Raw genomic sequence first — 13335 nt, forward strand, 5'->3', positions numbered from 1 at the left:
GAGCAAAATATGTTTAACATGCTTTTTTGTCACTTCCATTGTAGGTTTGAAAAAATTGTTAAAATCGAACTGCACTCTTCAAAACTTGCTCTAAGAATATTATAAGATTGATGCAAGTAGTTTATCCCGTTCCCCTCCGACTTTTGTTTAAGCGATTAAAAAAGCCGCATTATCTATGGAATGACCCAATATAATTGTGATATGTATATTTTCGCTGCTGTAACTAGATAGTTCCATTATAAATACGTATAAATACATAGATTGTGACCTCGATTTTTACAATCTTGCCAGTTTTATTTGATTGTGAGAAGTGAGGCTGTTAAAATGCTGGTTGCTGGTGTTTTTCTATTCCTCATTGTTGTCTGGTTTTCTCTCCGTGTTCTACGAAGTTATTCGAAATCACTGTCAGATTGCAAAAACTTACCATGCATGAAGAGTTGGTATATAATCGGCGATATACCTAAAGTACACGGAAATAATAGAGGTTAGTGAGTCTCATTATAACTTACCAAACATATCGAAAAAAACTAAATGCCTAAATTTACTTCTCTCTTTGTAAACGACAGGCGTATTTATGTAATTATTGCTTAATTCAAATCACTACTGACTTAAACAGATTTAAGTCACTGTTATTCACGAAATAAATTTACCAGTTCTTTTTCTAATACGCCTTTCTAAATGACAGCAGGTTTGATATTCAGCGAGGTTCGGCTGCTATTTTTTTGTTCCTTATGTTTCTATATACAGACTCGGTATCAGTAAGCGAAAAAAAGTTTATTCTCTAAAATTCTATAATGAGAATTTATAAATGACACTGTGATCCAGCTGTTGTTTTGCTCCAGTTTATCCCTAAGTCAGATGTCCTATGATGTAATCAATATTGGATAATTGTTGTTATGAAAGCAGCTTTCTAGGCAAATTATGTTAACTTTTTCATTACCTTATTTCTTTTTGAACTCTACCTTTGTTTCAATTGATATAGAAAATAATAAAGTATTTAAATGTATAAATATGAAATTTTGATGGGGGAGTTTTAATTAAAGTTACTTTATACCTGAACCAGGTGCAGTTTTAGGTGCAGTTCCATGAAATCAGGTACAGTTTCCGGCGGGTTGATAACAAAGTAGTTAAATAAGAATAACTGTGTAGCAGTGTCTTCAGAGAGTGGTGTGTGGTGTTATCTGCATTTTACATTAAATTCCGTCTATTTAAGTGAGACTTGTTTATCATGCCACTACATTGATTGCACCAGGGACTCACTGTCTCATCTCCTTAACTGTCATGCTGCAACTACAACACTTCCCGATATCTTAAATTAGCTAATCGCATACCACCTCCAAAAGCCACGCACGATACACCAGTGTCTCAATGTTTACAGAGTCTCAAAGCGGCGAGCTGGCAGAATCGTTAGCATCTCAGGCGAAATGCTTAGCGGTATTTTCGTCTGTCGTTACGTTCTGAATTCAAATTCCGCCGAAGTTCCACTGCATAGCACCTTGGGCAAGTATCCTCTATTATACTCGCTGCCCGAACAAAGCTTTGTTAATGGATTTAGTAGACGGAAACTGAAGGAGACCCGTCGTACATATATATATGTATATATATATATATATATATATATATATATATACGTGTGTGTGTGTGTATTTGTTTACGTCCCCACAGCTTAGCGGTTCGGCAAAAGAGGCCATTATAATAAATATCATTGCGGTCGATTTATTCACCTAAAATCTTCTAAGTCGGTGCCCCTACATGGCCGCATCCAGTGATGAAACGAGTAAAAGACAAAAGATCTATAAGGATGTATGGAAATTGTTGTCATCAGCTTTACAGTTTTCTAGGGAAAAATCTATTAATTAAATCTATTTCAGACTGTTTTAAGAGGGTAATGAAATGCCTTGAAGAATTTCGAGAAAATGGCCTACTTTGCTTCTGGACAGGTATCCAGCCTTCTGTTTTTGTTTTCAAAGATGAATATATACAGGTAAGAGATTTAAAAATAATTTATGCGGTTGTTATTTGAGAGAATTGACTCTTCATATATACATGAATGCATTGAGTGGGTCATTAATTCACTAACGTACCAGAGAAATGTTCTAACATACAAGTATTAATTCTTGCAATATCTGCAGAAGTAGCAGCAATAATACGTTTGATTAGATGGAGATATGTTTTGTTGAGTTTTGTTTTTATAAATAAGCTACTTTTAGCTGTATAACTTACTTCGTTACGCCTCTGTTTAACTAAGCAATAGTGAAATCAATGAAGGGGTGTTGTATGTTGTAGTCTGACCTGCAAGAAGTAGCTGCCAAAACTTTCTGAAATCAAGCCCTACTGTCTTAAAGGAGTCTACACCGGATAAAAAAATTCCTGATGTAGAATACTAACAATATGATATTTTTGTTGTGTTCGAAACAGTAGAGAAAGAGACGGCACTGATATAGTAGTCACCGTAACGACCCTATAAGTTGAGGAACGACTAGAAAGTCTGAGATTCAACATAACCGAAGTGCAAATTGACATAATCGGCTTTTATTCTCATGCCCATATCTGTTCTAAAGATTTGAACGTAAAAGTCGTTGGCATGCAATAAATTTAGAAAGAGGGCAAATTCAGTTGAACTGAAACTAGCTGAGGAACCAGGCTGCAGTGAAGTGCAGTTTTTGGGATAGTATTTTAGAGCATGAAGGCTATCGATGTGAGGGATTGAAAATGTATGGGGACTTAATGTCAAAGGTGAATATAAGACGTAAATAGTTAAGAAGAGGCAGGTGTTGAAGAGGAAGTGGATGTCGCTGGTATTGGAGTGCTGGACCAGGTTACTGGAATTTGAACGCATCTTTTTCAGCGCGCAAAGACTACAGGGACCGGATTAGGGAACTAGCTAAGCGGTAGTTGACGAAAGTAATTGTCAACAACCGGTGGTGGATAACCCTGCAGAGGCCAATTAGAGTGGAATCGATAGAGTTTAGCAAAGAGTTAGCAATAGAAAGAAACAGATTAAAGAGAAAGAATTAGTTAGCAAACTAGAAGAGGCGACTAGTAAAGGCCTTGTTTTCACCTTCATGCCCCAAATCTTAAATACTTCTATTTCTGGATTTTTGAACTTTTCCACATTTCATTGTGGTCCATATTTTTTTTCAGAAGAGATTGCAATATCTATCAGTAAGCAGGTGTTTCTTTCCCAATCTTTGATTATTATATCTGAATGATTATCTGCGATTTCTTTGTCAGTTTGAACAAACGTATCGCAGATAATTGTGGCGTGATCAGTGTCATGTATTTTGTTTGGCACATTTTTATAACATTTCCTATTAGCTTTTATATTGGAATATTGTCCATTGGATATAACAACTTAGTGTAATCGACTGGATCCCTCCTCCAAAATTTCGGTCATTGTGCCTAGAGTAGAAACGAATATTTATTCTGCTATTAAATTATATAAAATTGATTTCTGCAATAAATATTCTAGATGATATTTTCAAACCTTTCTTGTTCCTATTTTTATTGATTTAATTTACATTAATTTCTTTTCATTTAGAGTGTAATTGGAAGCACGAAACACATGGAAAAAAATCTTTTCTATACATTTTTACATCCCTGGTTAGGAAATGGTTTGTTAACGAGGTATGTATTTGACAATTTATTTGAAAATACGAGGTGGTATCAAAAAGTTTCCGTACTAGGTCTACAGCATACCAGTAAATGTCAGGAAACGTTTGCGTCACCATAAACTTCTTTCATCTTATCAAAAGTCTTTTTGTTGTACGACCTTTCAAGTATAAGAGCCTGATCACTTATCTGCATTCAACAGCTTCTATTATAACACTTTAGTCCACTTCAGCAACCTTATATGACAAATGAATACTAGTGGAAAGCTGCAATTTACAAAGTGACATGTAGAAACATGTATGATTATACCTGTACAAGTTTCGTTTCCTGCAATAACTGGAAGTGGGTCAGAGGAAATCTTTAATGAACACATTATAATTCAATTTTAATTCAGCCTTTTCTTAAAAGGAATGAATTTCTTTTGGCGCTTGAATAAAGATAATACCAAAGGTATGTGACACATGTGTAACTTCATAAATGGCTTGCCTGCTCCCCTTAAGGGAATCTGGATGTTTGGATCAGTCGTCCATAATTACACTAATTTCTGCAGAGTTACGAAATGGTCAAACTGATATTTCTAGAAGATTGTGCGATTGAGCAACACCTTTAGGATTAATCTTTGCTACAAGAAAATATTTAGGTCCAAGTCAAACATTTTAAATGTGATAACGTGATCCAGATTGCACTATTTCTGTAATGGCTGTAAGTGTTTGGTATACATACTGTTTGATCATAAGCCTACATGGGCATGGATGACAAGCAGCCTAAATAGCAATTGTACCACCACCACCACCACCAACAACAACAACAACAACAATAAAAAATTCAGCAACAGCCATAGGATTAATTTTTGTAGCTGTCGTTATTTCGCTTCTTCTAAATTGATATTTCTTTAATTACATGAAAGAAATAAGATATTCAAACAATCATTATTTAATTCTACTTATAGTTCAGGATCCAGATGGTTTAAATCGAGGAAGATGTTGACGCCATCCTTCCATTATAACATTTTAAACAATTTCCTTACCGTAATGCGAAATCAGTCCAATATTTTTGGTGATAAACTGAGCGAAATGGTCGGCAAGGGCGAATTCAATATTATTCCGTTTATTGTAAATTGTACATTGGATATTATAACAGGTAAGTCATAGCTAAATTGATGTTACACTACTTTATAATTATGCTTTTATATCTCATACATTTAAAGGAATTCAGGAAATAGACAACAGGTTTGCTTCGGCAGCTCGTGAATTTGGGCTGACTTTCAGCATTAACAAGACTGAAGTTTTATTCCATCCAAAGCTTAGGACAGAACATACTCAAGACACAATTTTGATGATTAACACTAATACACTAAAATGTGTCAGATCATTTGAAATTCTTGAAAGTACAGTAAACTCTAAGAGTACCCGTGATGATGAAATCAATGTTAGACTATCTAAGGCTACACGTGCTTTTTGGGAAACTTTCCTAGAGTTTGTGAGATGAACACGGTGTCAGTTCGAAAACTAAAATAAAGGTATACGAATCTTGTACTTTGAGTACACTTTTGTGTGGGGCAGAAAAATCAACTCCCTGCGTCACACATACGAAACCTTTTACATGCTCTGTCTGCGTAATATCTGCAGCATAAAATTGCAGAATAAGATATCAAATGCTAAAATTTTTCACAACATATATCTCCGGTATCGAAAGCATGTTGTTGAGAATTCGAAAACATGCAGTTAACCAAGCAGATGTTCATGACTTATTGATCGAAAGCAAGATGATCGCATTCCGAAAATTCTTTTGTATGGCCAACGAGTAGAGGGACGATGCAATTAGGGAAGACTCCTGTTAAGGTATAATGATAACTTGAACCAATCATTAAAATCCATCAATTTATTGTAGCATCATGGAAAAGTGGTAACGTAGATCGATCTAAGCAGCTCGAAATGTGTCATGATGCTTCTAAACAATTTAATTTGAAGTGACAGGACAATAAAAGAATTTTGTCTGTAATCAACAGACATATTTGTTCAATTCCAGAGACAAAATCAAAATCAAAATCATCATTGTCCCCATTGTGACTTCATAGTTAAATGTTTACCTGGACTCAAACTACATTCATGGATTCATCACATATGGATGCAGCCTCTTTGTTTAGCTTTTAAAAAAAATCTTTCTTTCAAACACTTTATAAGTCGAAATCAACGTGAGTGACCACCACCACCAACAACAACACCACCACCACCACCACCACCACCACCATCACCATTATCACCAATCATGATCATCTTCATCATTTATTATTATTATTGTTGTTGTTGTTTTTATTATTATTATTATTATTATTATTGTTGTTGTTATTATTATTATTATTATTATTATTATTATTATTATTATTATTATTATTGAGTGAGATAGCAGTTCATGCCATCAAAGTGACACTGGGGTAAAATATACGAAGCCCAATATACCCATCATGACTACCCGTCTGATAAAGGTACACCAGGCACATGCATCACAACCATATGTGCGCGACATGGTGATCTCATATCAAGATAAACAGCACATGACCTTGCAGGTGGGGCCCAGTTAGAATTTTCTTCAGGTTGAGTAGCCCATCCCGCTCAAACGGTCCCTGAATAAGGGTTGCTTAAGGATGTTGAAAGAACCACCCATGTTTCCAGAGGTGAACTATTCAAACCCCAAAGAATCCCTCTCAACACATGGCTATGATGCTCCTATTATTATTATTATAATAATAATAATAATTATTATTATTATTATTATTATTATTATAATAATAATAATTATATTATTATTATTATTATAATTATAATTATTATTATTTTTATTATTATTATTATTATTATTATTATTATTATTATAATAATTATTATTATTATAATTATTATTTTTATTATTATTATTATTATTATTATTATTATTATTATCATTATTATTATTATTATTATTATTATTATTATGATATAATTATTATTATTATTCTATGTTTGACTTTTGCTTTATGTCTGTACAAGTTGGCTCCAAGTCTCACCCAGAGACCTCAAGAGACAACAGGTTGGAAGTTCTGTGCCATATATTTGGGGGGTTTTTTTCTTTTTTTTCCTTTGGTGTTGTACTAGTGAATGTCTAATACATAAAAAAAATTAAAATAAAAATAAATAAAAAAAATAAATAAACTTAAAAAAATTTGTTTTAAACCTTGGGATTACATAGAGAGTATTTTGCGTAGGATATGAGCAGTTCCCATGAGCACTATCTTTTGAATTTCTGCCATTTTGGGGTTTTTTGGTATCTGAGTTAGGTAGCAATCAGTCCCTTTCGCTATCATTCCCAGGGCACCTATGACAACAGGTATTGTTTTAGTCTTCAGCTTCCACATTTTGCTGATTTCTATTTCAAGATCTTTATATTTGCTCAGTTTTTGGTAGGTCTTGACAGATACGTTTATATCGATTGGGACAGTCATATCAATGAGGAGGCATGTTCTTTGTCTGAAGTCTTTCAATATAATGTCTGGCCTATTTGCATCTATCTTCCTGTCAGTTTGAATGGCGAAGTTCCAGAGGAGTGAGATGTGGTCATTTTCAAGCACAGGAGGTGGATTGTGTTCCCACCAGTTTTTTTCATGGGGCAAATCCAGGTTTTGCAAATTACCCAGTGAATATATTGTGCAGCTTTATCATGCCTACTGAGGTACTCTGTAGGCGCTAGAAGACTGCATTTGGAGACAACATGGTCAATGGTTTCATTTTGTTGTCGGCATACACGACATGTTGGGCTACTGCCGTTCTTTAATATGTTGGCCTGGTAGTTTCTTGTTGGTAGGCATTGATCTTGAGCTGCTATGATAAACCCCTCTGTTTCAGATTTTAAGCCAGAGGCCATTAGCCATTGATGGGTCAGGGCTTTGTCGATATCTGCATTATTCGCTCTCTTTGGGTATTTGCCATAGAGAGGTTTTTCTTGCCATTTATTATTCAGAATATCTAAGGCCGCAGTTTTGGCACGGGTTTTCATGCGCCTAGCTTTTTCTGTGCTTGTTTCTTGTATATCTATCTCTAATTCCGAAATTGGTTGTATTCGGAATTCACTTAGATATTCCTTTGCCTGTTTTGTGACTGAGTATGATGCTTTCTTGTTTTCATGTTTTGAGACAAGTTTTAACATCCAGTCCTCAGAGATTTTCAGGTAGGTGTCTAGGCCAATTGTAGCAATCTTCATTGTTATTGCCAGTTGCAAAAGACCACGGCCTCCCTCTTTTCTTGGCAGATAGAGTCGTTCTGTATCTGCCTTAGGGTGGTGCATTCTACGCATTGTCAACAGTTTCCTTATTTTTCTGTCGAGCTGACATATTTCAGTAATTGACCAGTTAACAATATTGAAACTGTAAGTCACGACTGGTATGGCTAATGCATTGATCGCTTCGATCCTGTTTCTTGCATTCAGCTCTGTCTTGAGTATTGCTCTTACTCTGCGACAACATTCTCTCCTGATCCTTTCCTTCATCTCTGAATGCCTTATTCCGTTCCCTTCAATTACCCCTAGGTACTTGTAGCTCTCCGCTGGGTCTAGTTCTTTTATGACATTCTGTTGGTCAAGGTTAACGTTAGATGTTTCTGTCATTTTCCCTTTGATAAAGGTAGCCTTTGCACATTTATCGAGGCCGAATTGCATTCTGATGTCGTCACTGAATTGTTTGACTATCGCTAGTAAGCCCTTGAGGTGTTGGTCATTTTTCGCAAAAAGCTTTAAATCATCCATGTAAACGAGATGATTTATATTTTTATCAAACATTTTATACCCGTACTGCGCGTCATTGAGCAGCTTTGAGAGAGGTATTAAGGATAAACAAAAGAGGAGTGGTGACAGTGAGTCACCCTGGAAAATGCCACACGAAATTTTTACATCACCAGCATTTAGGGATTCATTGTCACTGTTCAGAGTTAGTGTGGTTCTACATGATCTCATACTTACAGTCAAGAAGTTTCGCAGAGTAGGTGCTATCTTATACATTTCCAGGCATTTCCTAATCCAGCTATGTGGTAGGCTATCAAAAGCCTTTTTATAGTCTATCCAGGCTATTGATAAGTTTTTGTGTCGTTTGTGACAATCTTCTAAGATCATCTTATTGATGAGTAGTTGGTCTTTACAGCCGTAGGATCCACGTTTACATCCTTTCTGTTCATTAGGGAATATGCTGTTGTCTGTTAAAAAAACTATAGGTATATTCCGTCAGGACAGATGTTAGTGTTTTGTACATAGTTGTTAAGCAGGTTATGGGTCTATAGTTTTTTGTTTCATTTGTTTCTTCACTTTTTGGAAGCAGGAATGTTAACCCATTAACTAGCCAAGGAGGCATCCTACTAGGGTGTTGCAAAACATCATTGTACAGTTCTGTTAGCAGTTCATGGCTCTCTGGGAAGGCATTCAGCCAGAAGTTAGGACTTTTATCCTTTCCTGGAGACTTCCATTTGCTTGACCTCCTGAGAGCAGATCTTATATCTTCTACCTTGACACCCTCCCACTTTTGCTCTTCTAAGGGGTCCAGTTCTGTAGATATTCTGTCAATCCAGGGGGCCTTTTCGTTGTGTGTTTTTTCTTCTGCCCAAATTTTATTCCAAAATCTCTGCACTTCTTCTTTTGATGGTACAGACCTTGCAGTAAACGCTGTTTTTCCTATCTTCCTGTAAAAATTCTTGGTGTTATTTTTGAACATGTTGTTGTCCTTGAAAAATCTAACACGCTTTTCATACCTCGCTATGCGGGCAGCTTTGGCAGATACCTTTTGTTTGATGGTTTCTATGGTGGCATCAATATCAAGTATAGTTTTCATATTGCATTTTTTCAGTAATTTTGGGGTTTTTGTAGGTTTGGTAGTCTTGTGAGCCTTAAGATTTTTCAAATATTCAATGTCAGATCTAAATATTTTAATTTGTTGTTGCAGACGCTCTTGCCAAGAAGGCTTTTTGAGGGAATGTTGCCGTTTTCTAATCTTTACACCACATAGGATCGTTGAGATTTTCGCGGATGCATAGTATAGGTGGTTGAGGTTTGTGATATCAACATCATTAGCTGAAATTATATCCTTAAGTGCAAGCCGGATTTTACCAATTATTTTCATGTTTTGTTTAGAGTTGCGGATTTTAGGAAGTGTATCACGTTCATCCCTGCTGGTTTCTTTAATTTTCAGCCATTCAATCATGATTTGATTTTTTAGCTCATGTAGTTCTGTTGGGTCAATATTTGTGTGACTTTCTTTATCTATTTGATGCTCATCTGTCTTAGTGTTTATGATTGGTTCATGGAGTATTTCACTTTGCCTATCACTTATACTAACTCTTTCAATCCTCTCTTCGTTTTTATTATTATTATTATTATTATTATTATTATTATTATTATTATGATAATTATTATTATTATCATTATCTTCGTTTTTATTATTATTATTATTATTATTATTATTATTATTATTATTATTATTATTATTATAATTATTATTATGATAATTATTATTATTATCATTATTATTATTATTATTATTATTATTGAGTGAGAGAGCAGTTCATGCCATCAAAGTGACACTGGGGTAAAATATACGAAGCCCAATATACCCATCATGACTACCCGTCTGATAAAGGTACACCAGGCACATGCATCACAACCATATGTGCGCGACATGGTGATCTCATATCAAGATAAACAGCACATGACCTTGCAGGTGGGGCCCAGTTAGAATTTTGTTCAGGTTGAGTAGCCCATTCCGCTCAAACGGTCCCTGAATAAGGGTTGTTTAAGGATGTTGAAAGAAACACCCATGTTTCCAGAGGTGAATTATTTAAACCCCAAAGAATCCCTCTCAACACATGGCTATGATGCTCCCCCCACTACTTCTGCTCGTGATCAGAGATGCACATATCGTCAGCCACTAAGGGACATGCTCAACTGGTTATGGTCAAACAACTGACAAGCAAATCTGTGGTATTGAGCAGAATATTTGCTGTAGCCCATCTTTTATACCAAGACAAAACAATGTACATGATAACACTTCCAATCAGTTAAGATCAGAAGCCATGAGAGCCACTGCCTGGTACTGCATCAGTTATTATTATTATTATTATTATTATTATTATTATTATTATTATTATTATTATTATTATTATTATTATTATTATTATAATAATTATTATTATTATTATTATTATTGAGTGAGAGAGCAGTTCATGCCATCAAAGTGACACTGGGGTAAAATATACGAAGCCCAATATACCCATCATGACTACCCGTCTGATAAGGGTACACCAGGCACATGCATCACAACCATATGTGCGCGACATGGTGATCTCATATCAAGATAAACAGCACATGACCTTGCAGGTAGGGCCCAGTTAGAAATATCTTCAGGTTGAGTAGCCCATCCCGCTCAAAAGGTCCCTGAATAAGGGTTGTTTAAGGATGTTGAAAGAACGACCCATGCTTCCAGAGGTGAATTATTCAAACCCCAAAGAATCCTTCTCAACACATGGCTATGATACTCCCCCACTACTTCTGCTCGTGAACAGAGATGCACATATCGTCAGCCACTAAGGGACATGCTCAACTGGTTATGGTCAAACAACTGACAAGCAAATCTGTGGTATTGAGCAGAATATTTGCTGTAGCCCATCTTTTATACCAAGACAAAACAATGTACATGATAACATTTCCAATCAGTTAAGATCAGAAGCCATGAGAGCCACTGCCTGGTACTGCATCAGGGCATTTATTATTATTATTATTATTATTATTATTATTATTATGATAATTATTATTATTATTATTATTATTATTATTATTATCATTATTATTATTATTATTATTATTATTATTATTATTATTATTATTATTATTATTATTATTATTATTATTATTATTATTATTATTATTATTATCATTATTCAGTAGTTTTATTTTTATAGCGTGCTTTCACTTCACTACCGAGCACAGCTCTGTGTGCCTTGGGTATGTGCTGTGATTTGTTGTGATGCTCTGATGGTTATTGTATGGAAAGTGTTCTGCGTAGGATGTGTGCAGTGCCTAGTAGTGCAATTTTCTGTATGTTATATGTGTTTGTAAGTCCTGGTGTTTTTGTTATGTATTTGTCTGAATATTTTTTTATCATGCCTAATGCACCTACTATGATAGGAATTGTTTCTGTTTTCAGATTCCACATTCTAGTTACCTCTATTTCCAGGTCTTTGTATTTTGAGAGTTTCTCCATTTCTTTTAGAGACACGTTGTCACCAGCCGGTATTGATACATCAATTAGAAAGCATTTTTTTTTCTTCATGATCTCTGACAACTATATCTGGTCTGTTGGCCTTAATTTCTCTATCTGTGTGTATCGGCATATCCCAGAGTATGGTTGCTTTCTCGTTTTCTGTGACCTTTTCTGGTGTGTGCCTATACCATCTTTTTTTTGTTGTTATTCCGTAATGTTGGCATAGCTTCCAATGTATTTAGGTTCCAACTCTGTCATGTCTGTGAATAGGTTTATGCTGTTTATAATAGGTGTTGTTATTTTGTTTATTTTGATTCTTGGGAGGTATGGTCGGTGGTCCATTTTGAGCTCTGTGGTTTTCAGTTCTTTGATTATTTTACTTTTTATATTATCATAATCATTAGGCTCCCCTTCGTTGTTTACATCGTGTTTGTTGGGAATGTTGCGTTTGTCTTCGTGTTTTACAGTTTCAGTGTTTATATTATTGGGCATTGTTGTGTGGCTTCTATCTACATTTTCCTGGTGTATGTTTTCTTTTAGGTGTTCTATTTCTATTTCTGATATTTTTTTGTGTTGAGAATGTATCTTCGTACGTTAGCTAATTTATTAGGGTTCATTGCTGTATCCAAGTCTATATCTCTATTATTTTCCTTCCATATTTTATATGTATGTGTTGTTGTATTTTCATTTTTTGGGTAGAGTACTGCTGTGAAGTATGCGCAACACGACCTCACGCAACACACCCTTCTATTTGCCGACGATATCAAACTGGTCGCTCCTCGCGGTAGTATAGAGGATCTTCGTCGATGCCTCCACCAAATTTGGAAGTGGTCTAACGATTGGGACCTGTGTCTGAACGTGTCAAAGTGCTGTCATCTGCCTGTCGGCTCTACTCCTGCAACTCAACTTGATTTCGAGCCGGGTCGTCTGCTGCTGGAGAGGACCGATCAGGTAAAGGACCTGGGTATCTTGGTGGATTCCTCCTTTTCGCCTTCGGCCCAGTTTGTCCATGCTGCCAACAAAGCGCGCGGAATTCTGTTTTTGATTCGACGGTCATTCGGAATGCTCACAGCAGCCATATTCCTGCCACTCTATGTCACGCTGGTGAGACCCATATTGGAGTATGGGATTCAAGCCTCTTCTCCTTATCTCCTCAAAGACATACAGCACCTCGAAAGAGTCCAGAGGCTGGCTACCCGCCTGGTTCATGGTCTCAAAAATTTGTCCTACGAAGAAAGGCTGAGGACGCTCGACCTTTATTCTCTTGAAAAACGCCGCCGCCGTGGTGATCTCATTCTCGCCCACAACATCATAAGCGGGAAGTGTAACCTCTCGAAAGAGCTGTTCTTCACTCCTGCTCCGGAGCGTCGGTTGCGAGGTCATTCCGAAAAGCTCTACCTGCGACGATTTCATCTCAATCGAAGGAGAGGAGCTTTCTCCGTCCGGGTTGCGGA

The 13335-nt window shown here is 36.0% G+C and overlaps 1 protein-coding gene across 1 annotated transcript in view; it reads left to right on the forward strand.

Moving 5' to 3' along the window:
- Positions 1-275: 275 nt before the first annotated feature.
- The window catches only part of LOC115212039 (cytochrome P450 4V2-like), a 28191-nt gene continuing 15131 nt past the window's right edge, over positions 276-13335 (forward strand). The window contains exons 1-4 of the mRNA XM_029780842.2: positions 276-484; positions 1872-1984; positions 3542-3627; positions 4562-4752. Coding sequence (XP_029636702.2) covers positions 325-484; positions 1872-1984; positions 3542-3627; positions 4562-4752 — 550 coding nt within the window. The 5' untranslated portion in view covers positions 276-324. The remainder of the gene's footprint in view (positions 485-1871; positions 1985-3541; positions 3628-4561; positions 4753-13335) is intronic.

The sequence above is a fragment of the Octopus sinensis genome, linkage group LG5 (assembly GCF_006345805.1).
Source record: "Octopus sinensis linkage group LG5, ASM634580v1, whole genome shotgun sequence".
Lineage (NCBI taxonomy): Eukaryota > Metazoa > Mollusca > Cephalopoda > Octopoda > Octopodidae > Octopus > Octopus sinensis.